Source organism: Pleurodeles waltl, chromosome 7 (genome assembly GCF_031143425.1).
Source record: "Pleurodeles waltl isolate 20211129_DDA chromosome 7, aPleWal1.hap1.20221129, whole genome shotgun sequence".
NCBI classification, from domain to species: domain Eukaryota; kingdom Metazoa; phylum Chordata; class Amphibia; order Caudata; family Salamandridae; genus Pleurodeles; species Pleurodeles waltl.
Window position 1 is genome coordinate 368,516,706 of NC_090446.1, and position 27,438 is coordinate 368,544,143.

Here is a 27,438-nt window from a genome sequence, read left to right on the forward strand (position 1 = left end):
TCAGAGATGTGCAAATAACCACTGCTCCTCAACACCTTATCTTGTGCCCATTTTGGAAATACAAAGGTTTTCTTGATACCTTTTTTTCACTCTTTTTATTTCAGCAAATGAATTGCTGTATACCCGGTATAGAATGAAAACCCACTGCAAGGTGCAGCTCATTTATTTGCTCTGGGTACCTAGGGTTCTTGATGAACCTACAAGCCCTATATATCCCCGCGACCAGAAGAGTCCAGCAGACGTAACGGTATATTGCTTTAAAAAATCTGACATTGCAGGAAAAAGTTACAGAGTAAAACATGGAGAAAAATGGCAGTTTTTTTACCTCAATTTCTACACAAATTACCCATTGCTGAATTCAGAATTTTCTCTACTTTTCAGAAATGTTGAGGTTTCTGGGATCCAGCATTGGTTTCACACCCATTTATGTCACTGACTGGAAGGAGGCTGAAAGCACAAAAAATCATAAAAATGGGGTATGTCCAGTAAAATGCAAAAATTGTGTTGCAAAATTGGGTTTTCTGATTCAAATCTGCCTGTTCCTGAAGGCTCGGAACCTGGTGATTTTAGCACTGCAAACCCTTTGTTGATGCCAATTTCAGGGAAAAAACCACAAGCCTTCTTCTGCAGCCCTTTTTTCAATTTATTTTTTAAAAAACTAAATTTTTATTGTCTTTTGGCTAATTTCTTGGTCTCCTTCAGGGGAACCCACAAAGTCTGGGAAAAAAGGACACAAATGTGGCGTGGGTAGCTTATGTGGACAAAAAGTTATGAGGGCCTAAGCGCGCCCTGCCCCAAATAGCCAAAAAATGGCCTGGCACCTGAGGGGGAAAAGGCCTGGCAGCGAAGGGGTTAAAATGTTTGCTAATTTTGCTTTCTACAGCACTAACCACAATTTCTATGAAAAATGAATCCCCTTATTTTCTTCCTTTCTTAGGGAAATGTTATAAATGTCACCAGTTTCATTCAATCAAGATGGCTTCAGGTGTGCAGTACTTTTGTCTTAAGTAAGACTGCCAGCGCTATAGTTTTTATTTAGAACTCTTTGGAAGGCTGCAGCAGAACTCAGGGGAATCAATTGCTAGGCGGTGCTGCTGTTGGAAGTACACATTTTACTGAGAATGTCAGACTTTCTTCTCACATAGCTGAGAAAGATAGTGTGAATTTATGCTCTTATTTTAACTTTTGGAGCACCTTCCATAACTTCAATGAGAAAATAATGAGTAAACAGTTTTCTTTCAAGGATGATTAATTGAATCCCAGAAGCAGGTCGGCATTTTCCACAGGGTAAAATCACCTTACAACATGCCACAATTCTTATTATTAGTATGGTACCACCAACAAATGGTTTATATTGCAACTGGTACCACCAACAAATGATTTAGATTGCAACTAAAATAAGTTATCACCCTTTATATGTGCTCCTCAAAACCTGCCATTCACTACAATGCATTTCAAAGGGATCCATCTCCCAGAGTCCTGTAATGACTGCCACAGCATGTTGTCCATGTTATGGCCATCCACAAAATGTGGGAGAGGGCCCCATTGCCCCCCACACCACCCACATGCCCTCTAGGATTTGGGTGTGCTCACTCTGCCCATACATATTTTTTTTAATTATTTTACAATACCACAGAGACCAAGTCCCTGACCCTTGCAATGGCTGCCATAACATATTGGGATAAAACCAACCAATCAGGATTGACTAGTCTTTTTTAAACTTGCCAATAAAGGCATACCTGGACACCAACTGTCCGATATCTATAAATGTTTACATTTAATTTCTCAAGTAAATCATGGACGTACATCTTCAAAACTGCACCATAGTTGAAGATATGTTTCATACGATGTATTTGTACTGCTTATGAGCTAGCTTGTAACAAAAAAAAGTCGATGAAGTGTTTTCAACAATGATACAAAAAAAAGATGATTCCCTCAATTTGGAGAAAACATTCTTGAGCAAAACATTAACTCGATAGCCCATATTCATTACATTTATGCAAATGCATATTATAAAACTGCCTGTAAAAAGCTATAACTATGTTAACACTGGATGCATATAGAATTCATTATACAGAGAATTCATGGAGAATTGTGAGTGCTTCATCCTCTTGCACTGTTTACTAGTTCAGTTGTGAAAATATGCAGTCAGGCAAGGTGTCAATAACAAGGTCTTTTAGTGTACCATTCCAATTACCTCATATAATTCATTAATCAACTTAGGGCCTGATTACGAGTGTGGTGGATGGGACCTCATGGGGTGGTCGTTGCCATCCTGACGACCTGCCCACTGGCCCCATTAGGAATTTCCACTGGGCTGACTGGAAACCAGTAGCCCAGTAGGAAAGTGGTGGCAGCATTGTCGCAGGCTTTTAATAGAGCCGATGGCAATGCTGCTGCATGCAGGGAGCACCAGCACCCTTGAAATGTGCACTGTCTGCACAGCAGGCAGTGATATTTCAAGGGTGCTGGGCAGGGACCCCCTGTGGTCTGCACTTGTTCTCCACCAGCCTTATAATGGAGGTAAAACCTCCATTAAAAGGCTGGCGGAGAACAGAGTTGTAATCAGCAGCACCACCCTGGCTGATTACAACCTGCACCGCTGTCAGCCCATCGGGAGCTAGGATCCTGACGGGGAAGGCGGTAGGTTGGTGGGTCTGCCTGCCAACCTCATAACGTAGCGGTCAGACTGCCACAACCACGTCGGTCAGACAGCCACCACAGTATTGGTGGTCCTTGGACCGCCAATGTCGTAATGTGGTCCTTAGCGCTTTGCTACGCTTTCAATCATCTTTAACACACTGTCATCTCATCAATGTTCAGGTGGTAGTTAAATGAGTGGCCTCCTTTATAAGGGTTCACTATAATTTACTTCGAAAATCAGTGCACATCAAATCAAAGACCGATTTTCATTATTCAAGGAAACCCATTTATTTCACCCACAACACCAATGATAGCGATGCCCTTGGCACCAATGCTGTATATGTTCATCTTCCTTGCCCAAGAGTAAAACAAAAAAAATACTGTTGAGGGAGTATAGAAACTCTGGTAGAATTACTTCCCAGTGGACTAGACTTCAGTAATAAAAAATTAAGGTTCACTGAAGGTGCTGTATGTCTTTTGCCTACGCAGTTGTACTGTGATGCCTGGCATGCTCGAAACCACAGCAGTGAGCCTATAGTAATGCTACACATGGTGATTAGGTAATGAAGGGCTTGGGGGGGTTGAACATTTGGTAATTTACATTTGAGGAATCTGCAGTCACATACATTGAATTAGAGTCTGCAAGCATTGTAAAAACGAACACTGCATTTGCCAGTTATCAAAATACTTTGGGCCGTATTTATACTCCGTTTGCGCCGAATTTGCGTCGTTTTTTTTGACGCAAATTCGACGCTAAACTAACGCCAACTAACGCCATATTTATTCTATGGCGTTAGAGGCGTCTAGCGCCAAAGTTCCCGGAATGTGCGTCATTTTTTTGCGTGAACCCCTTCCTTGCGTTAATGATATGCAAGGGAGGCGTTCCCGTCTTAAAAAATGACTCCCAGGCCTTTACGTGGTATTTATACTCCCGGGCAAAAGAGACGCCCGGGAGTGGGCGTGGCTAAAAACGGCGCATTTGCGCCGCTTTTTAACGCCTGGGTCAGGCATGGCGTTAAGGGACAAGTGGGCTCAAAATGAGCCCAGAGTGCCCTCCCCTGCCCCCAGGGACCCCCCCTGCCACCCTTGCCCACCCCAGGAGGACACCCAAGGACGGAGGGACCCATCCCATGGACATTAAGGTAAGTTCAGGTAAGTATTTTTTTTTTTTTTTTTTGTGGCATAGGGGGGCCTGATTTGTGCCCCCCTACATGCCACTATGCCCAATGACCATGCCCAGGGGACAGAAGTCCCCTGGGCATGGCCATTTTGCAAGGGGGCATGACTCCTATCTTTACAATGATAGGAGTCATGTTGATGGGGGATGGGCGTCGGAAAAAAATGGCGCAAGTCGGGTTACGACGATTTTTTCGACGTAACCTGACTTGCCCCATTTTAAGACGCCCATACGCCATTTTCCCCCTACGCCGGCGCTGTCTGGTCTACGTGGTTTTTTCCCACGCAAACCAGGCAGCGCCGGTCTGATTGCGCCGTCTAACGCCATTCCATAAATACGGCGCCCGCATGGCGCTTCAGAATGGCGTTAGACGGCGCAAAATTTTTTGACGCTAAACTGCGTTAGCGCAGTTTAGCGTCAAAAAGTATAAATATGGGCCTTTATACGCCACACTATTTTTAAATCATGCACACCCCACTGAGCAGTTGTAATTGTTTACTCAGCATTGCTTTCCAGAATGCAACATGTATAAGACTAGTTATATTTAATTCTACTGACTGTGTTTCTCCCCTACTGTGTCAGAACCAGAGTGTGATGATCCAGCTCTAGACAGTCCCTGTAGAATTTCTAAATATCATGATTTACCAAGTAAGGTAAGCCAAGGATCTCCTCAAGTGAGCAAATCCTTGGCTGTCAGTTAAACTTTAAGGGGCAGTTGTAGGAAAAGTGGTGCAGCACCTAGTACAGTGCCACTGTCCTTGCGCCCCTTAACCCTCCAACACTTTCACCATGTGTATGCCATATTTAAAGTACGGCGCACCATGGCACAGAGTAGGTGAGAACAGTGTCAGAATTTTGGAATCTATTGATGTACTGTTCAAGGTGAGTGCCAACATTTTGGCGCTTAACCTGAATAGGACTTTGGAGCCCATTGTAACCAGTGGTGTGCCCCCTTTTAACGCCTGTTCTGAGCAGGTGTTAAAAATGGCAAAAAATTATGCAAAGAAATCTTTTAGATTTCTTTGCACCGTTTTTTCGGCCCACTCTAACAGGGGAACACCCCTTTGCATACATTATGCCTGGTGCAGGCATAATGTGGCGCAAGGGAATACAAATTGCTCAATGCATGCATTGCACCACTTTGTAAATCTGTTGCAGCGTTTTCCATAATATCATCACATTAGTCAAAAAAGTTATGCTAATGTGGCGATATAATCACACAAGGGGCTCTTAAATTCTTGGAGATTGACATATCTAATTTTTTTCAATTGGAATTCATGATTTATCCTTCCCTAAAACTGAGTCATTTGATGGCGTTTGACTGATGTTCATTAGGGAGGAAGGCCTCATCTATCAGCTTTAGGCTCGAATTCTCAAAACCTTAGTTGCTGGTTGTGAGTAATGACAGAATGAATAAATTTGCATGCAACTGTAACTCCTTATTATGATTTTGTGTTCTTGTAACTTTTTATTTAATTAACACTTGATCACTGTTGTAATTGCCTTGCTCACTGTGCTGGTGAGGTGTTCTTTTTGTGGCCCGTATGTAATTTTTTCAATTAACCATCTATATATGTTAAGATTCCTGGTCCTATTTGTAATCGTTTTTTACTTAAACATTTCCTTTGGAATCTGTATCATTGGGAAGATCTTCTCCTTTGAAACGTTTGACATCTATTATAAAATTTATTGTGAGGAAACATTAGTTTTAATATATCTCACTGAGATTCCCTCTTGAACACCAGGTAGCCAGAGGCGTAGCTTCAGGAGGTGTATGGGGGTAATACACCCACCTAACTAATGTATCTTTTGATATATACTAGGTAAAAGGGCTTTTATGGGGTATGGTGAGGTGTCTATTGGATTTCACCAGGACTTTTACATACACAAACAAAAACGCACACACACACTCTCTCCCTCACACTGTTTGGGAGTATTTCAAAAATGCTGGTTATTTCACAAAATAGTGTGCTTTCTCTCACTTAGGGCCTGATTAGGAGTTTGGTAGATGGAAAGATCCATCCTCTGAACGTCCGACGGAGAGGTTGCACCATACTGGCTGCTTTCCCACCGACCCATTACGACATTCCTGCTGGGCTGACGGGCAGAAAGCAAGGTTTACGCCCATCAGTCAAGTGGGAAAGTGGCAGCAGCATTGTCACCAGCTCTGCAATGCTGCCGCCGCAGTGGCCACCAGCACCCTCTTAATGCTCACTATCTGCACAGCAGACAGTGAGCATTGCAAGGGTGCTTGGCAGGGGGACCTCTTCCAAGTGCATGGTCAGTGCAGGGGCACCTGACTTATGATGCGTATAAAATAATACGTAATCAAGGATCATATGAACCATTCTAGGCTGTCACTGGTAATCCAGAAGCCACATTATTGTGAATAGCACATGAGGACACCAATTGATCTAGGAAACGCAACATCAGGTGGGTGAAAGCTGAGGTTCGTAAGGCAATATAACCACCATTCTACTGCAACTAGCTTCTCAAAACTTTCCACAACAACCTTGTGAGCATTCTAACCTCTTGTACTTTTCTTACCGAGTCTACCTCAGTGTGTGTGCTACAGTAACAGTGCCTTGTAACTGTGAAACTGCCCTAATGCCTCACTGAGATGGAGCTCTACATAAAAATTAAAAATAAAACATTTATGATTGTGTTTGCATCTGGATATGGGTGAACACTTCATGACTTTACATCATCATCAGGCAGCCATTGCTGCTCTAGGTGCCACGCCACCTATAATAGAGTTGTGAATGGGTTTTGATCTAGAAAAGCTATACTATTCAGGAAAAAATGTTATCCTATTTAGGAAAAAGAAGTTATGTGCCTAACAGGATGTATCCTGACATAGCTACTTTATAACAGATATTTAGACAAAAGGTATTGTACCTTAGACAATTTCATCTTCTCTGCCTCGGACCTGCTCATCCTTCGTGATGTTTTGGTTAATTCTGAAAATAAAAATAAAATTATACAGAATTAACAGGCTGAGTTTGAAGCAAAAAGAAAGCTCTGATACCCTCTCTGCAACCCGTATGCTTACCTATGGGATAACATGGGCTGATATTTATGAAACTTCTATTTTGCATTTCATAAATAGTGAATCCTAAGAAATTGCTGTTTAAGAAATGCAAAATGGGATGTACTATAATTGCTATTTCGTAATAGCAATTCCTACTGAGTCGCAATCGATATTAGGAAATCGATATTTAGGAAATGCAAACCGTTTGATCCTATGGGCCTAAGGCCTAAAGGTGTGAATGGTTTTGCATTTCCAAATTTGTGATTTCATAATAGAAAATAGCTATTTAGGAAATGCAAAAGAAACCATACCTATGGGCCTAGGGCCCTCCTTATATCAATGAAAAAGAAAGTGGTCACATGTGAAGCACTCAAAAGCCCTCGGGACGAGTGTGCACATATGGCCCTGCAAAAAGTATATTTTGGGTGCCTTTTCTCATTGTGCACATGGTTACCATTGAATTGGATTCAATGGTAATAGCATTTCCTAAATGCCCATTTCACATATAGGAAATGCTTTGTACATTTGCTTAGGAAATAGCAAATAGGAAATCCCTAGTTGCAATCTCCCATTTTGGTAATCGCAAAATGCACTTCCTAGGGGGCAGAAATTGCACTTTGCAATTGTGATTCTGCTTTTGTACAGATGGAAATCCTATTTAGCATTTCTTAACAGCCAGAAATAGCGATTCGGTCCGTTAAGAAATGCTAAATAGCTTTGTACATATGGGCCCTGGTTTCTTATCCACTTGGATATGCTGGAAGGAAAATGTTAATTATGACCAGTTACCAGTACCAGTTCCCAGTTAGGGAAGGCTAGCCAAATTATAGGGCACCATTTGCGAGCCAGGCAATCATTTTATTAGACACACTGGCTACCCAATGAGGTTGAATGGGATTTTATGTAATCCGATATTGCTTTTCTAAAACACTAGGCTCAAATGTAGTTCAAACCTATGTGTGGCACCACCACTACCAGCTTCTTAGGTCTCAGTGACGTCTTATTCATAACCAGCATCTTTAGATTCATTATAGCACGAAGGAGGGTGAGGAGAGAAAGATAGAAATGGAGGGATATAGAGAGAGAGGAAGAAAAATATGTATAGAGAGAGGAATGAGAGAGTGACAGAAAATGAGAGGGAAAAAGAGAGGAACAGAAACAGAGAAAGAGACCCGAGGAGAGGGAGAGGCACAGAGAGATAGAGGAAGAGTGGGGTAATTGAGGGAGAGAAAGTTCCATAGAGGTGTGTGTGAGAAAAACTGAAACACACACAAATAGAAAGAGAAAGGAGACTGCGAATGCTAGAAATAGAAAAGACAGGTTTAGACCAGACACTCTTGGGTGGTAGTACCACAAGCTTTTTTCCATCGCCCCTCCTGTTTTGCTAAAAAAACAAATTGCTGACTTTTGGTCTCTGCACAGTGTACCAATGCTAACCAGTGCTAAGGAGCGTATACTCTCTCCTTTAAACATGGTATAATTGGCACATGTGATTTATTTTTAAGTACCTAGTGAAGTGTATACAGGTACCCCGGGTCTGTAAAGTAAATGCTACTAGTGGATCTGCAGCCCTTTTTGTGCCAACCACTTAACTAGCCCTACAACCAGTTCGAAGCATAGGATGGCTCCAAGCTGCACCGCTTCCCGTCCCCCGTGTAGTAGCGAGCGAGCCAGACTATCAGAAGCTAGGTTTGGGGGGTTCTCCCCCCAGGAAACATTTAAGAGTGGTCAAATGGTGCATTTTCAAGTGAATTTAAGAAAGCAAGAAGGTTAATCAAGCAATTGTGAAAGCTTAGTTATCACATCAATAAAGAGATTTCATATGATAATGATGTAGGTAGCTGCTTATTCAGTATAACTAGAGAACTTCACTTTACAACCCCCAAACACAACACACTGACTCACCTGTAAGCACTGTAATTTAATTTACTTTTGCCTTCTCAAATATTTGTCAGCAGTGTACCTCCTTCACTCACAGTTGCACAGAATCACAAATGCACAAAAAAAGAAGTGACCATTGGTTTGTTTGTTCCACAGAGAGGCCAAGGATTGGATGACTAAGTATTCTGATTTTTTTTTTAACCCGCTGACAGGCGCTGTGTGAAATTCATGCTGCCTTCGGCCTTTGCTGTAGAGCTCTCAATGGTAACCCGTAAAAAAGCCTGAAGTTCAAAGTATGCACTGTGGAAGAGAAATATGCAACACAAAAATATAGAAATACAACATCCTGGAAATAGTGAGCACTCTTAAGGAATGCAATATTAAGTAAAACATGTGAAATATAAACAGGAACTAAATCACTGATTTAGAATACCTTAACGGTTTATACACTCATTGTTAAGAAATTGATCAGTGTTACTTGCTACTTGTGGATGGGTGGATTGGTGGAGGTATGCATGCAGTTACGTATGTATGGATGTGTTTGAGGAGGCTAGATAGATGAATGGGCAAATGTGATGGTGGGTGGATGAATGGATGTGTGGGTTATGTATGGAGAGGTGAATGGATGGGGTTTTGGGACAAATAGCTCTCCTCAGCTAGACCTAAAAACATAGGTCTGACATGGGAGGGAAGCAGGTTCTGAGCAATAGTGTCTCAGCTGTGTGTGATCAGACTATGTGGGGCCCACAACAGCCCTTCGCCCCGCACGTTCTTAAGGTAACTAAGCATTGTGTACACCTGAAGAGCAACTGCTGCACTATCACAGATTAAAGGTAAAATTATCTAAGAATCTTTTCTCTCTCCACAGAACACTTCACCGATGGTAAGAAATAGGGCTCCACTGCAGCAATGATGAAGGTGGAGTCCAGCACATTCCTCCATAGTCAGTGCACTTAAAAGGGCATGATGCTTATTTAGAAAATGTTGACTGTATGAGGCATCTATTTGAAACCTGATCAGAAATATGTTAAAGTCCATATAAGCATTTGCATGACTTCAAATGAATGAATCTGCTGTGATTTCGCTCTCAATTGTCATATTCTCTCTCCTCGTGAATCAGTTATTCTTGTTGTTTGCTAGGCAACAGTTTTTTCTGCTCTGAAGGATCTGTTGCATTGTGAGAATTAATCCATTCAGCATTTAAAAAGTGTATTCATGGTCTGCGCAATACTAGAATATAAAAGATAAACATAAATATGAGTTATTTGTTGGATTGATCGCTTGACTATTTTCCACCCCATAATAGGAAAGGGCATGCAATGCTTTCCATGGTTCCCTGATATCTAGAAAGTAGAAATCAAATTTAGAAAGTTTCTAACTCTCTGACATGCATGCCAAACAGTCGTTATTATTCCCATTGGGACTGAGCTCTTTCATTACGCCATGGAGATTTCAGCTGTCATTTAATGTCTGCTGAGGTAAATCACGGCTTTATTTAATTTCAGATGTGGTTTAAATGTTATCTCGTCATAAATAGCAAGAAAAGGCCCGCTTGCCAATGGAGGAAACATTTTACCACAAGTAACGTCAATAGAGTCACATCTTTTAATGCCGGCACAAGGCATTCCACAGCTGCTCAAGCAGTTGATTACAATTTGCTTCCAGGCAAAGCAGCTAAATAAGCAAGCAACTCTGCTCCTTATTAAAATGGGGTTAGGCAAAGGGAGGCTTTAGAGAGTAATGGTCGGAAGTCATGATGGTTGGGAACTTTTCATTACTTAAGTCTCCTTTTCCAGCTGTGGATTGGTTTAAAGGCCTTCCCCCGCCAAAGGAAACCATAAAAAGTCTGGGCTTCTGGATAGACCCTCACCTTACAATGGAATGCCATTCCGAGAAACTGACAGCTACCTGTTTTGGTGTTCTAGTAACTCTCAGGAAAATCTTTAAGATTCTTCCATTCTCAGACGAAAGACTCCATATTCAGGCTCTGATATTATCACGTCTTGACTACGGGAATGTGTTGTTCCTGAGTTCCCCCTCTTATGTCCTAAGAAGACTACAAGTGGTGCAGAATGCTGTGGCTCGCTTAGTCACAGATACCCCCAGACATGTGTCTGCCACCCCAGCATTGGCTTCTCTCCATTGGCTTCCTTTTGGACAGCGCATCATTTGTAAAACTATGAGTTTTGTACACCGAGCCCTTCAAAATAAGGATCCAGTTTTTCTTAGAAAAATGATAATACCCTCTACAACTTTTCTTATTAACTCCTTTTGTGCAAAAGAACCTAAATGGGGGGGTAGATCCTTTGCCTTGTACAGCAGCTAAAATCTGGAACTCCCCCCCCTAGAGCTTCGTCATGACATGTCTGAACTTTCCTTTCGTAGAAAACTGAAAACTGTACTGTTCACAGTATAGTCCTGTTCCTATTGTCTAATGACTCCCAATCAGCGCTGGGAGGCCTCTGGGTAGCCATGCGCTCTATAAATCCCATAAACTAAACTAAACTTAACAATGGTGATGCCTGTTTTACAGCCAGCTTTTACAGAGTTCATACTGTTGTTTGCACTGTTCCCCACCGAGTGCCTGCCAGATGCCAGCCACTATATTGATCTTGTGCTCAGTACTTCTGTTTTTATGTGAAGGTAAACCCAAGCTCCCCAGACAATCCAAGCACTGCTCATATGCTGCATATAATACTAAGTAGCATAAGAGAAGTTCTAGGATAGGATGGGCCTTGGAAGCACAACACTCCATTAAAGACCGATGTGGCTGTGTCTTTGCTGATGCAGGTCCATGGCAGCCTTCAGTGTGGAAGCCTGGACTGTTTATGTCAGGTTGGCCACAGCAAAATACCAGCCAATCTGACATGCGCAGCTCGATTAACAGAATCAGCTTCTCATCCCAGCCACCTACGGCTTTCAAGAGAGAACCAGACTTGCCCCATATAGAAGAAAATAGAATGGAGGTACGGGGCTATTAAAATTAATTATTAACCCAACTAATAAGCCTGGAATGTAGTGACTCACAGCAATAGTGGGTCAATGCCCCTGTGTTCCTGTGAAGGAACCACCACTGCTGGGGAGTCTGTGTTACATGTTCAGGTTGCTGTAATTACATTTTACCCCACAAGGTTTTCAGGTTTGCGTGAGGTACTGTGAGCTAGCCAGGAGTTAGGCTGACAGCTACTAAGGTGTAGGGTAAACTCAGTCTCCCATACTTGGCAGTGTTGCCATCCTAAACGTGCAGTCGTATTCCCAACGTGGGAACCACAGTACAGGAGCTGCCCAGCAGGGGCATGCCATGCTCCTCACCCCCATAAAAATGGATAAACCCTCCCCCTGACACCGTGCTCGTGTCTGCCCACATGCCGTCAGCAGAGCGGGAGCAATGGGAGACGGTTTTGGTTACCGTCTAGTGGGTCCCCTATAACTCTAGCCAGCTGGCGTTTGCCATGGCGCTGGGGTGTTGTAGCACTGAGGAGCTGTGGAGTTACAGCTAGGGGATCTGTAGTGGGTCCTACAGGGTCCTACAGTGGGAGCTCACTTTGGAATCACGCCATGGTATGGTGCGGTGTGTGAGTTGAAGCTCCCGAAAGCCGAGGACTTCATGTTCGTGCAAGTGGTACACCATTTTATTATTTAACCAATTATCTGCAGCTGACCGGGCTAAGTTTTTTTTTCTATTTTCATTTCCTCATGGCGTTTGCAGCATTTGCAGAGTGCATTCTGCTGCAACTGCTGCCCCTGCTTGCCACCATTGTACCCGGCCCGCTCGCTGAGGTGGGTGGTTCCAGGTGTTCCAAAGGGTGGATAGGATGGGGTAGTTCCTGTAGCTGCAACAAATGCTAGTTTTTTTTCCTGGCTGTGCTGTGGAACTCTAACCAATGTTGACAATTGACTTCCATAGCCCCCGGAATCCTCTGGTGGTCTACAAAAACCTCTCGGACTTTGTTTGGACTCTGTTTTGCCCTGATTTGCTCCAGTCTGAAACAATAAGGCGTATTCACCCCTTGCATTACAATTATTGAGGATAGTTTAGAGAGACCTGCCTCTTTTCACCTTGCGCCTTTTTTGCAATCCTGTTATTATTTGTTGGCCCCTGGGCAGTGTGGGTGGAGGCAGTGGCTCAGCAAGACCAGGGGGAGGAGTTATGTGGCCAAATGAGGGATGCCATTGCTGGTGTTACTGCTGGTATACCTCACTGTGATGTTAAGGCCATAACTGTTGCCGGAGGAGGAGAGTTATGCTGAAACGCATTTGCTGTTGCAGAGCACTAGGAGCACAAGAAGCCGTCAGATGCAGTTGGGTGCTCAGGGTGCTTGGGAAGAAGGACTATTTTATTCTTCTTCTGGCGGGCGCAGCTGCGCTAATCGGACATACTGCTCCTTCTACTAGGTTAGAATTAACTGGACTGGGGTGGGCCAATGATTTGAACTATCATACCGGATTCTTCTTCATTAATTAATTTATTTTTGCTTACTTGGGGGTACTGGGTGCATGGGGCATTCGTCCCCTTCCCTACTGTGTTCTCACCGACAGGTACTGCCAACGATTAACTCTTTGAACGTCCATTGCCATTCGAATCACTAGTGTCAGTCCCAGGCTATTCTCCAGCAACTGAGTGGTTTTTGGACTGGGTATTGTGCGGTCTTGGCATTCTGGTGCTCCTAAAATTGTAGAATGGCGAAGAGGAAAGTGGGTGGTCCCCACAGTATTTCTTCACCCTCTGTTACTTCAAACTCAATTGACCAGATGATACAATGTGCTGTCAGCGTTATTAGCAACAAGCTCGATCAAACAGAGCGGAGACTTTCTCTTAGCTCTACAGAAGCATCCTCACCATCCCCTGCGACAACTCTTGGCGCTGTACAGCACACAGTAGCACCCAGTCCAGCTCGTAGCCCCTTTCCTCTGGCCCCAGCTAGATAACAAAAGCAGGTTAAAAAAAACCTGTTCTAGGGAGGTGATTGTACAAAGAGTCCACACATTTTTGGCCTACTGCAGTCTTGGTGGCATCACTAGTTAACCATTCATTAGAGGATGGCCAGATGTGTGACTCTTTATTAGGTTCTGCCAGGGAAAGGAGCCTTACAGAGGACAGTATAGCCACAAAATACCAAGCACAGTACTAAATAATGTATTGTCTCGGCAATCACAGCCATCAATGCACGACGGACTCCCCCTTAAGCTGCAGTTTCAACCACACTATACCTCTCAGGGGAACCACGACATCCTAAATAGAGGGAACATTGTGAGGCTCCTAATAGCAATTCCAGAGCTTAACACCTTGTCCTCCGCAGAACTAACTGTAGAATTCCAACCAGCGAAGGACAACAACAGACTGGACGCCACTCTAAAACTTGGGAATCAGCAGAAATAGTAGGCAACAGACGGATGTTTGCTTTGTGCTTTGAGACCTGGGGGATTTCCATTGCCAGGCCAGAGCTGGACAGATACCCGTATCCGCTCCTGAGCTCTAACGCTCCCATGGTAGTGGATGAACTACCTACAACGGTCTTGAGGGGCACCCTAGGTATCTCCCCCATGCCTTTTGGTAACCAAAGAAACTACCCGACTCAAACTCAAACTTCATTTGTCAAAGCCAGATGGGAGTGGCTTCCGGTAGCCCTTAATACCCCTAGCCTCGCATGAGAATCACAACCATCATGGCCATGTCCAGATCAGAAGCACCTAAGGCTGCTTTCCTGGAACATAACAGGTGCCCAATCATTGTTGGAAACAGGCTCTCCACCCAAAGCTGTGCATAAAATGGATATAATCGCACTTCAGGAAACCTGGTCACAACAGGTTTTTCTGCCGTCGGGCTTCATGTCCTTTCAAATAAATGCAGTTAAGCACAAACAGCATGGGAGGCCATGTTGGGGCCTAGCAGTTTATTTCTCATTGACCCTGAAAATGGATAGAGAAGAGCTGCCACAAGAAGTCAAAGACTGCGAAGTGCTCAAACTCTGCAATTGGAACTCCAACAATGGGACACCGGTGTTATTGGTCAATGCCTACGTACACCCTGGCTCTTCCCGCAAACGGGCTGAGAAAAAAAACCTAACAGCTATCACCACGTACTACCACCAGACCCACCCTGATTGGGACATCATTCTGACAGGAGACCTTAACTCGAACTTATTTAAGACTCAAGAGGAAGACAAAATATTAAGCGCAGTCAACTCCTACTGGAACGCCCCAACACAGGTGTCATTGACTTTTACTTGTCGTGATCAGCAGGGAGCACATTTGGTGATGTCACTGGAATACCTCAAACTATGGGTACCAAATGGTAGGATCACCGGTGATTCTCCCCCAAGCCACACGTTCTAACACCCTAATTCACTGTATATTCTAGACTACACCTTAGTCACACCGCCTCTGATCCCTTTGGTACAGCAATTTCAAATAAAATATACCACTTCCAGCGACCACTCATATCAAATACTGACCTTAAGGTCCTCACTGCCTGTGAATGAACCTGCCCCGGCACAAACGGGCTCAATAAGGTCAACAAGTTTGAAGACACTATGTTGGTCATCCACCACAATAGGAGCCCTATCTTTATCTGCAAAACTGTAGATGTGGGAGAGCCTTAAAACCCACAACACATAATGAATGCCTGGGAGAACTTATGAGTGAAAATACTGGACCAACATTCTCCCCAAATCCCACCACAGCCAACTCGTCGAGTTATCCTGGCCCGCCTTTCAAAACAAGCCCAGTTCCTCAAAAAAGCTCAAAGAAAGCTTACAAGACTTCTGAAGGCTCGCCCAGGCAATCTGCTACTCTGGGAATAACTGAAGAACTCAAAGAAACAGTACAAAAGACAAATATGTAAAGACAAGGCCGAAGTTACAAGCTCCTTTCGGCTAAAAATAATATATGAAAAAAAAACAGGGAATTCTGGGGTATCATCAATAATCGAAATACTCAAGGGAACCCAATCAACAACTCAAACATCCCGCAAATGACTTGGGTGAGCTACCTCACGACAATCTTCACAGCAAAGTGCCACCTCAGTGGAAATAGTCCGCAGCTACCGGCATGGTCACCCGCAATGGGAAACATCTTGCAGGAATAAAGGTGAGATGTTCAAACTCGCCCAGTCGATGGACAAGACATACTGAGCAATCCTAAAGGCCCGTCGGGAAGGAGCCTCCGGTGTAAATGGCCTTCCACAAGCCATTTTTAGGGAAGAAGCAGCCTTCTGATCAGAAGTGCTAACCTTCTTATATCAGGGAGCATTCTTAGGAGGAGGCATCCCTGAGAGCTAGCAAGGCTCTATAATCAATCCAATCTTCAAGGGTGACAATAGAGATAACCCGGGCGACTACAGGTTAATCACCCTCATTGATGTTGAGGCAAAGAACTAAGCCTCCCAGCTCCTCGTTGAACTAACAACATGTTCTGAAAAACATAAAATCGTAACACCCAACCAAACAGGCTTGAGGAAAGGTGTGGGAACCACAACGGATATCTTAATAACTTCATTTCTGCTAAAACAGAGTAGACGGCAGCACAGGAAACTACATCTTGGTTTCATCGACTTTAAGGCCGCCTTCGACCGAGTGAATAGGCACCTGGTCTGGAGCAAGCTAAAGCAATGGGGCCTTCCGACCGCCCCTTCTCAATGCAATAATTGCTTTAAACTCAGACACATGGGTGCGCATAAAGATCGGAAATGACACAAGGCTTTCAAGGAAAGTCTCCACAACCCTTGGTCTGAAGCAAGGCTGCGTACTTGCCCCACATCAGTTCAATTTATCTATGGCAGACTTGACCCCAGCTTTGGACACCAGAAACGTTCACCCCCCTCACCTGGGAAGTCTCTGACTGACACACTTACTCTATGCAGATGATCTGGTACTTCTCAGCGACACTAAGGTCGGGCTACAAAGATCCCTAAACATCCTCGCAGACTACGTTGAATCCAACCAGCAGGAAATCAATGTGTCAAAATTGAAAATAATGTGTGTAGGCTGCAAGCACACCCCCAAATCAAGGATGGCTTTAAGCAATGATTCTTTAGAGATGGTGCTGTACTCAAATACCTTGGAGTAATTTTAGACCCCCAGGGCTCCTTCCGCCAACAGAAGAAATACATCCTGCAAAGAGTTCCAGCATTAATTTACGCTTTCTCCCTACTGGCCAAACGGCTATGTGGTCCATCACTTTGTCCTCTACTAACAGTCATTTAAATAAAGATAAAACACAGCTCAAAGTATTCAGACAGGTCTTCAAATGATCAAACTCCACTACACCAGCACAGCTCCACCTTGAATTTGGACTTGTACGGCAAGACTTGGCTGCAAGAGCAGAGGAGGTTAAAATTTGGTATAAAATCAGCCACTCTGCAGACAAATTGAACGAGGCTCTTTGTCAAGTCATACAACATGATCAGCACTCAGCCTACCACAAGTACCTTCGATCATCAATCGATGAACTACAATGCAAGGATCTGTGGGAGGCAGTCCCGACATTCAATTCTTTCTCTAGATGGGTCACCAAGGCCATTAAGATCCTCTTGTTCACAGAAGATAAAGCCAAATTTAGTGCCCGGGCACACGCATGGATGACCATAAAATATAACGCCAAACTTGAACTGGCTGCCTATGTCTTCACAAAGTTCGCACCACACATGAAACATAATCTCATGACAATGCGACTAGGCAACCTGCCAACCTTGACCAACGCTCCGTCCTGGAAGAACATTACCTTGCAGCAGTGCAGGCATTGTGCATGCCAGAAGGAAGATCTAAAAACATAATCTGCACCTGCCCGGGCTTGTGAGAGCTCCAAAAGAGACTACTTAAGAGGATGTTCACCGTCAGGGCTATTAGGAACTGCAGGGGAGCCATAGTTGCCTGTTTCAATCCGCATGACCCCCAGCTAAATTGTAAGTTTGTCAAATTCTTAAAGCATGTTATGCACACTGTTCCCCACAGCCAAATAGTAAGTTTTACAAGTTCTAGAAACACGTTGTACAAAAGAAAAAAAAGGCACTGTTTAGGTTTTAGCTCCAGTGAGTCAGGCAACTGCACACCACAGAAGTATCCCAAGTATCAATGACACTTTTTAAGCCCGGGACAGGAACAAACCTATGTTCTCCTATTTAGAGACTTCTTGTACTCCCAGATTGCACATCTTTTTACATTCCACTACAAGCAAGTCATCTTTTAAAGATTTATTTATTTCAACTCTTAACTTTTCAATCTATATTTCATCTCTTGGTTTTCAAATTTTGTTTTCCTTCTTTTTCTTTTTAAGAATGGTTTTATTTTGCAAATTGGCAAAATTGTTATGGTTTTAATTAACTGAAACAATAAATAAACAAACAAACACTGCAGGGTAGACACATTCAAGGCCATCTGCTGATCAAACTCTCCACGGTTCTTGCCCAGTGAGATGCCACTGAGCGTCATCTTCTTGACTTACAGGAGGTGAGGAGATCAGATGGTCAGGCCCTCAGTAAATCCTTTGCCACAATTCACAGGGAGATGTGGGGTCTAGGTTCCCATCAACATGTTCCCACCACTTTTCTTTCTTGCCAGATGGCTTTAGTACAAGTAGGCTCCTCTTCTATCACCCCGAGCTCGGTGCCTGACACCACGAATCTCAACCCAACCGGCTAACATTCTGCCATCCCCAAATAAGCGGAGGAAAAAATGACCCATAACCCATTCATAATACCTTGGTTTGAGGATCTGCCAAGGAGCAAGTAGATGACCAACTGGTATCTCAACCTGTGATCAATCTTCCTCTTGCCCTTACGTAATTATTTTGACTGGTGTACCTCCTTTGAGGTCAGATCAACAGGAATTCCAGGACTTTCTATTTATTAAGGTGCTGAATTGGTTGGTTTGCAATAAGAATTTTCCGCTCCACCTGGCCAACAATATTCTGATGATGTGAAGGGATGGTTAGGATGGTGCAGGGCCTGTGGACAGGCCAGGGGATTGCCTTATTGTTAACTTTAAGTCCTCTTCCCTGGTTTATCACTTCTCTTTGGGTGAGCATAACTCAAGTATTGTGGCACTGACACAGGGGTATATTTATGAGCCGGGCTCCTATATTCCCAGAGTTAGTAATAGGGCAACTGATGGGGTACCCCCCTGAGTCTGCCTCAAGCCCCCAGCCTGCCCTAAATCTCAGACTATCTACCCAAATTTGTTTTGATGTGTTGGCTAACATTGACTAACTCAATGGGGCAGGGAGTCACCTGCATTAAGATATTGACCCTTACAATAATTGTGCAGTCATTAATTCCTCCTTTAAGTTGATTTCTTGGAATGTGGCAGGACTTTTGTGGAAGTTGTCAAATCCAGTGTGGGGTGCTTTTAAAGATGCTTTTGATATATGCCCATTTCAAGAGACTTGGTTCACCACCCCTTTTATCGTGATGAGTTTGTTACATACTGTCTGGCTGCTGTGGGGGAAGCAGACCATTGGGAGGTGTATTAACTTGGGTTAAAACCTCCTTAATGTGTTAAAAAAGGGATCTCAAATTAAGCTTGCCAGATTTACAATGTATTAACCTCACCATGCAAAGTATAATTTCATGTAATATATACAATGCTTACTGCAGGGGATTTGGGAGCAAACCAGAGTCAGAGGTAATTAGTTTGCTGCCTTTACATCTGGTGACCCTCCCTGTTGAAGTGATTAAGATAGTCAGGGTGACCTTAACTATCAGTTTGAGCCCTTCGACATTTTTAGGTTGTATACATCTGGAAAAGACCATCATTGGTCTATACCAGACCTTAGCATTCCCCCTTGAAACAAAATGGTCCTCCTTAGCAAGAATCATGGTTTAAGAGCCTGTAATGGGAGGTCATTCTCCAATAATAATGGTAATTTCATGTTTAATCAGCCGCTGAGTACAAGTCTTATTAATTATTCCATGCTTGGTGTCCGGCTGTGGAGGAATTTAATATGATTGATTTAGCAGGACCGGACAGCAACCATAATGCTCTGGCCTTAGAGATAAAGATGCCCATTCCTACTGCGAGGGATAACGGCAATGAACCCTTTGACATCAGGATTGTCCTGTCTACTAATACACACAGGGTTAAATGGAGCATTTTTATTCAATCTAAGGACACAGTTGGTCAAATGTATAACCTGGTTACAGATGGATTAGGGTAGCTGGTGCAGCTATTAGACCAGTCTAACTTGAAGGGGGGCTCTGAATAAATGAAGTAGCATACACTGAAATCTGTTCCTAAACTTGAGACAGCTGTTTTATGTGGAATCTAGTTGTGTTGATAAGAGAAGAGGACCCTCCACATGGTACACAAGTCGTTGTAGAGATGCAAGAAGTGTGCTATTGAGTGCCATTAAACTACAAGATCTAGGCCTAACCACACAAGTGGTGCAACATTTTTATTGTCACAAGTGGGGCAATGCTGGGCTGTAGGAATTTTGGGGGTTCCTACGGATTCAGGATGTTTGCATTTAGACATGGCAAGGAAAGTGTGTGACTTCAAAGTGAGGCAAAGTTGGAAGTTTGGAGGGCATTGTGGGTAAGAAAACCTCATGGAGTTTACACAAGTCACCAAATCCTGGATTCCCCTAGGTGTATATTTGTTTAAAAAAGTTACAGGTTGGCTAGGTTTACCTAGGTGCTGGCTGTGCCAGGGTCCAAAATCCAGAGCTACTCACTTTGCACTTTTGAGTGGAAAAATGTTATATCCATGTTGGGTTTCAGGCCATTTCCTGTCACAGGCACTAGGCCTATCCACACAAGTGAAGTGCAATTTTTATCAGAAGATTTAGGGGAATGCTGAGTGCAAGAAGTTTGTGGCTCCCCATGGTTTCCAGACCTTTCCATCACAGAAATGTGAGAAGAATATGTTATCAAAGTTTGCATTTTGCAAAGGTTTTTGGATGACACGACCTGATGAAAGCTAAGCATGTCACCCCATCCTGGATTCCCCTAGGTGTCTAGTTTTCAAAAATTTACAGGTTTGCTAGGTGTCCTGGTAGTGGGCTGAGGTAGTGCATACAATCCACAGCTAGGCACATTGCAAAAAAAGGGTCTGTTTTCAGTGGAAATATGTGATGCACCCACATTGTGTTTTGGGCCGTTTCCTGTTGTGGGCACAAGTGTGGTACCATTTTTATAAGAAGACTTGGAGGAATGCTGGGTGGAAGAAAGTTTGTGGCTCCCTGCAGATTCCTAAACTTCCCATCACAGAATTGAGAGTAACATTTATTTTTTAGTCACAGTTTTGGGTTTGCAAGGGATTGTGCATAACACAACCTTGTGAGAGCCTTGCAAGTCACCCCTTCCCGGATTCTCCCAGGTGTCTAGGTTCATGTTGTATTTTAGGCCGGTTCCTGTTGTTGGCACTATGCCTCCGCACACACTTTACTGGGAGACTTAGGGGAACACAGAATAGTAGAACAAATGTTATTACCAATTGTATTTTGATGTATTTGCACCTTCCAAATGTAAGACTGTGTGTAAGAAAGAAGTCATTTTCAGAAATGGCCTTGAATTCACAAGCTAGCATGGGTACCCACCAAATCAGATATGTGCAAATAACCCCTGCTTCCAAACTCCATATCTTGAGCCCATTTTAGAAATACATAGGTTTCCTTGCTACATATGTTTCACTATTAATATTTCACCATATGTATTGCTCTATAACCGGTAGAAAATAAAAAACCTTTGCAAGGTGCAGCTCGGTTATTGGCTCTGGGTACCTTGAGTTCTTGGAAACCCACAAACCCTATTTATCCCCACAACCAGAAGGGTCTAGTTGATGTGATGGTATATTGCTTTTGTAACTCAGCCAACATGATGAGAAGTTACAAATGAAAATGTTGTCACAAATGCCTATTTTTTCCTGTAAATTTTTAATATTTTTTAATTCAACACTAAGGGCCTGATTTAGATCTTGGCAGATGGGTTACTCCATCAATATGTAATGGATAGCCCTTCCGGCGAAATCTAAATCCCTTTGAATACAATGGGATTTAGATTTTGGTGGACTTGAAATCCATCCTCATTTTGATGGACTGACCCCTCCACCAAGAACTAAATCCGGCCCTTAGTTTCATTAAGAAAACTTTGAAGGATCTAAACAAATGACCTCTTGCTGAATTTAGAATTTTGTCTAATTTTCAAAAATGCATAATTTTTGGGACCCACCATGGGTTTTGCGCACTGTTCCACCACAAACTTGAAGCAAGTTCAAAGCACCACAAACAGAAATAATGGGCTCTACCCTAGTAAAATGCCAAAACTGTGGTAAAAATTTTGGTTTTACGAATCAAATCTGCCTGTTCCTGATAGCTGGGAAGATGGTGATTAGAGCATGAAAACTTTTCGGTGATGTCATTTGCAGGAAAAAAAAACTGACACTTTCTTCTGCAGCACCTTTTCCCTTTGTTGCCAACAAAAAACTAGATTTAGCTATATATTGGCTAATTTCTCAGTCCCCTCTAAGCAAATTACCAAACCCTGGGTACCATCAGAAATCCGGGGATACTGGAAAATGAAGATGCCAGTTTGGTGTGGATAGCTAATATGGACAAAATCACAATTCTGAAAATGCCCCTTTTGCACGTTGTCATTTTCTTTTCCTAATCATTTGGTTCTTGCAGCCTGAATTGTGGGTCACATGACGAAGGTGTAAATAATCTTTGTGTATTCCCCCCCAGCCAGTTTCACAATAGAGAGTCTTGGCAGGGAGGGCCATCCTGATTTGATGGGGACATAGCTGTCACATACCACACTTGCACTTTAAAAGACACTGCATAGCTCACACACAAAGGTCTTCACGCTAGCCTATTGGGCTCCCAGACAACCGTCTGCAAAACCAGCACCATCCAAAAGGATTTTTGTGCTACAGTAACAATCGTCCGGGATGCCTGGAGTGCTTCTCGTGCCATACATTAGACCATCTGCAGTGCTCTCCCTGCTCCTCACAGTGTCCTCCATCGTGAATGGAACTCTTTGTGCTAGACTTTGAAAGGTAACTTTTAAGTAACTTTTTCACCTAAACTAACCTAGTCCTAGTCTTCATCTTGCACTCCATTGTGGTTGATCTGAACTTGTTACTTTCACCCTGTAACACAAAACCAGATAACCACAAGCTTCTTATGCTTTTAGGTGCTACACTTACTTTAAATCTTCAAAATTGTATATCTCCGTTTTACTGATTGAATTTGTATTGTTTTGGTGTCAAACAATTTTTAAAATTGTATTCTATTTTTCTAAGTTGGCATGGGATTTTTCTTGTGTAGTATTTTCACTTTATTACAGTTTAACTGCTGCAGAAATACGTTACATGTTACCTCTAAATTAAGCCTGACTGTTTTTGTGCCAAGCTTCCAGAGGGGTAAGCAGAGGCTAATTTGGTGACTTGATGTGGTTTGCTGCCAAGTATTGTGGCTGTTGCTTGGGTAGGGTTTCACCTCCCTAAACCAACAAGACAATTTTTCACAGAGAGAGAGAGAAAGATAAAGACAAAGAGTGGGTGGTAGATACACAGCGGAATATTGTTTTTTCTACAAGCACACCAGTCTCATTAAAGATGGAATCAATTATTCCAATTAACTTTGTTTATACCTAAAATTAGTAAAAGACGTATTTATACGTGTAAACAGTTTTATCAACTTTCAGTGGTCTGCACAATTGTTTTCATTTAATAGAGAAAGATGAAATTTAGGGAAAACATAACTTTTTCAAATTAAATTTAAGTCTGTAAGGGCATAGAGATAGCAATGATGACTTTGCTCTAAAAGGTAAGATGTCTGGTGCATGGACATGACTTTTCCAAACAGCTCCTAACCCCACCTCCATCAGTGTTTAGTCCATATACATATATAAAATGAGCCTGATGGTCTGAGAACTACTCTTTGATTGTCTGCTTTGCTTATTATATTATTACAATATCTCATCACAAAAAAAGTACTTTTTTTAAATTCAGAAACAATTTCTCTCTCTTAAATTGTTTAATTCTTCAATGGTGTTAGCGCACCTGACCTTAATAAGTAAACTTACAAGGGACTCGAATAGGTTGATCAACCTTTTGACTACACTTAAGATGTTCCCACTAGATAAACCCTGTACCAATACCGATCAATATCAAATAAACAATCCTTAGCATTAATAATCAATAAGAGTCAGTATTTGTCACACACCATGACCTTGCAGTCATGAATAACCACACCTTTATGTAAAAGTTAGAATGTTTATTTCCCTATATTAACAATGCTAATGTCACATAAGATAATATCAAAATAAAATGTTAAACATACAGAAACAACACTGGCTGTCCAAAGCAGCAGAAAAAAACAATCTAATAAAGGCTTGAGCTACTACACATTCCAAAGTTACAGTGCAAATTAATAGCCAGAATAACTGCACAAACGATATCACATATATTTAGATTCAGCAGAGAGGACATCAAATGTTATTTCATGTAGCTAACTTCATTAATGACGCAAAACAATTTAGTTAACACAAATGTGGAAAAAGATCTAACTATGGCTCTGTCAAAATAGCAGTTGGTACCTAGAAACAAAAGTAAATAGACATAGTAAACAACATCATAGTCAAGACACCTATCCTGAGTTTGGATCAGCAAGCTGTGACAGTCTTTGTCCTCAGGACATCAGTCTGCTCAGCAAGGCATCAGGATACAGCATCAAAGTTCATAAAAGGCAAAGTCTTTAACAGTAAAGTTAAGCATTTCTCTTTTCAAGACGGTCAAGAAAATAATGGCGGTATGACAACGTAAAATGGGCAAATGGTGTATTCTTCTCAGTGCAGTCTGTCTAAGTTAGATTTCCTAAAACTACTACCCAAGTCCCTGTTGGTCAAGGGATCACATGTTCACACTTTATCCAATAAAACTAAAACTCCAAATCTACATTTTTACTAGTAAATGGTTCACATGTTGATGATTGGCTCCTTCAGTACTGTTCTCATCATCCGGCTTGTCAGGTAACAATATTGTTGCAGCTTATGTTGCATTACCAAGTACAGCACCTTCTAACGAGCAGTTCTCATGAGAAAGACTTTTGCTAGGAGCACATGGGCAGTACAGTGGAAAATCACAATTTAATTCTCTAAGCAGACACTTTATTAAACGCCTAAGCAATGCAGCTTGACATGAGGCCATGCAACTAGGCCAAGACTTCGCTAAGTTAAGGCCTACAATTAATAAAGCTAATACCTAATAAATAAACCTTAATATGACATATTACAACATTAATCAAACATAAGCTCAACATTTCATATTAATAAGCCACTAGTAAGTATACTCCGTGAATATTGGCGACCACTCATGTGGTCACACTTTCAAATGTGTGCATTATTCTTCCCTACGTTATTACATTTTCTATGCAATTTCAACATTCAGGATACATGACTATTCATTATTAAAATCAGCGTTAACAATCCCTCCTCTAATGACTAAGGCCCTCATTATGAATACGGCAGTAAACACCGTCGACCGCCGTGGCAACGGTGATCAGAAGCCTGCCATTGGTGGTGAACAGAAACCCGCCATATAATGATGAAAAAATCAGAAACCAACAGAAATCTCCCTGCCACCAGTCACCGCCAGGACCTTGTTGGTGGAAATGCTGGACCTTCCACCCGCCACCGCCGATCATACAAACTCCCCACCCTCCAAATAATGAAGGACAAATCGCAGCGGCGGTCAGTGGAAGGCGAACGACCCTTGGCAGTACAGACTGCCTCGGGCGGCAGGTGGACCCAATAGTAAGAAATGCATACATTGGCAAGTTTGAATCCCACATACCTGACACACATCCACAACACTATAAAACACTCACAGACACACCCCACAATCCTTAGCATCACCAATAGGAGAAGGAAGACGGACAACACTTCAGGCAGACACTGAATGCCACATCACATGACTCACACACCCAACCACACAAGAGGACCCTCACCTAGATCTACAGAAGACACCATTGACAAAACACACCATGGCACCCCCCAAACACCCACGCTTCACAGAAAGGGAGCTAAGGACCATGGTGGATGAAATATTGAAGTTCAAGCCACAATTATTCGGGGCACAGGTCCAGCAAACACCCATCGTCAGGAAGGTGGAGCTATAGCAGACAATAGTGAAGAAGGTCAATGCAGTGGGACACCATCCACGCACCAGGGACGACATCCGCAAGAGATGGAACGACCTGCGTGGGAAGGTCAGGTCCATGGCATCCAGGCACCACATTGCAGTCCAGAAGACTGGGGGAGGACCTCCACCAACACCACCCGACTACACTGACTGGGAGAAAAAGGTACTGGCCATCCTGCACCCTGAGGAACTCACTAGACTCACTGGAGGATTGGACTTGGGTAAGTCGTCTACATTCACCCATATGCATCGCACCCGGAATGTATGCACCACCCCACACCTCCAACACCCAGCAGGACCACTACCCCACCCAGGCCACAATCACTACATCCAGTCCCCCTGCATGCCCACAAACCCACTAACAGGCCCACATCCCTCCCCCTGTGCACATCCACCCACCCCTGCAAGGAATTACTATGGCCTTCAGCACCCACAAAGCTCCTCCACATCCAAAGCAAAATGCAATGCGAACCTAACAAAATCACCCTGCATGGCCCCAAAGTGTGAAAACCTACACAAAACTGCCCAGTCCTGTGCACCCCATCCGATCATGCAAGTGTAACAGACATGTCCATTCCCCTTAACAGGCAACACCACCCATGCCACCCTGATGGACAGGACAAGGAGTGGCAGTGCCCCGCAGGGAGGCAGAGGCACCTCCCAGGACATTTGAGATGGAACCCTGGACATTGACGATCACACTGGCCCCTCACACAGTCCTGGAATGTCATCATCCAGTGCCCCCCCAGGACACCACTGACACCCCTACCACCCAGCCAACAACATCAGGCCAGGGCAACCGTCCCCATACCTGTGTATCCAGGCCACAGACTGGTGGAACACATGGACAGAGGCCACAGTCACCCCCTACCAACAGGCAGGAAGATGATGGTCCCAGTACAAGTGGCACCGCCAGACCTGTGCAGGGGACACAGGCACAGGGGGCTATGCCCAGTGGGAGGTCATCAGTGGCCCAGGGGGGAGGCCACAGGATTGATGCAGGAGCCCAGGATGTGATCTCCAAGGTCCTGGGAGCATATCACCATACCCAGGACAGAGTGGCCCAGATAGTATCCACCCTGGAGCAGAGTCAAAGGATGCAGCTAGCACACCACCAAGAGGCCATGGAGCAGTGGAAGCTGCACAATGCCACAATGGCCACCATTGCAGGTGCACTGCTGCACCTTGTCCCAACACAGCATGAGGCCCACACAGACCAGGAAGCCCCCACTACAGACCTGGATACAGACCGGACAACAACAGCATCAGCAGCAACTGCACATGTTCCACCCTCTCAGGACACACAGGGGACATCCATCTGAACCCGTACAGGCCAACACCAGGCACCCAAATGGACCCTCTGGCCCAGATATGGCACTGGAATACCTGCCAAGACCAAGGCCCCCTCAAATACGTGACTCTGGCAACAACTGTCCTCCAAGTGTCCCACTGAATCAATGACCCAACCGTGTGAAAACAACAGTCTTGTAAACATAGATGGACCTACCACTACTGCCAACAAATGCTGAGACCATGTTGCCATATTGTACAACCACCAGTAGCCCACTCCC

General features: G+C 43.5%; 1 protein-coding gene across 2 annotated transcripts in view; it reads right to left on the minus strand.

Moving 5' to 3' along the window:
• The window catches only part of ASIP (agouti signaling protein), a 313,764-nt gene that overhangs the window by 68,214 nt on the left and 218,112 nt on the right, over positions 1-27,438 (minus strand). For both annotated transcript variants that reach the window (XM_069243819.1, XM_069243820.1), the window contains exon 3: positions 6,719-6,780. In XM_069243819.1, the coding sequence (XP_069099920.1) occupies positions 6,719-6,780 (62 nt within the window). The remainder of the gene's footprint in view (positions 1-6,718; positions 6,781-27,438) is intronic.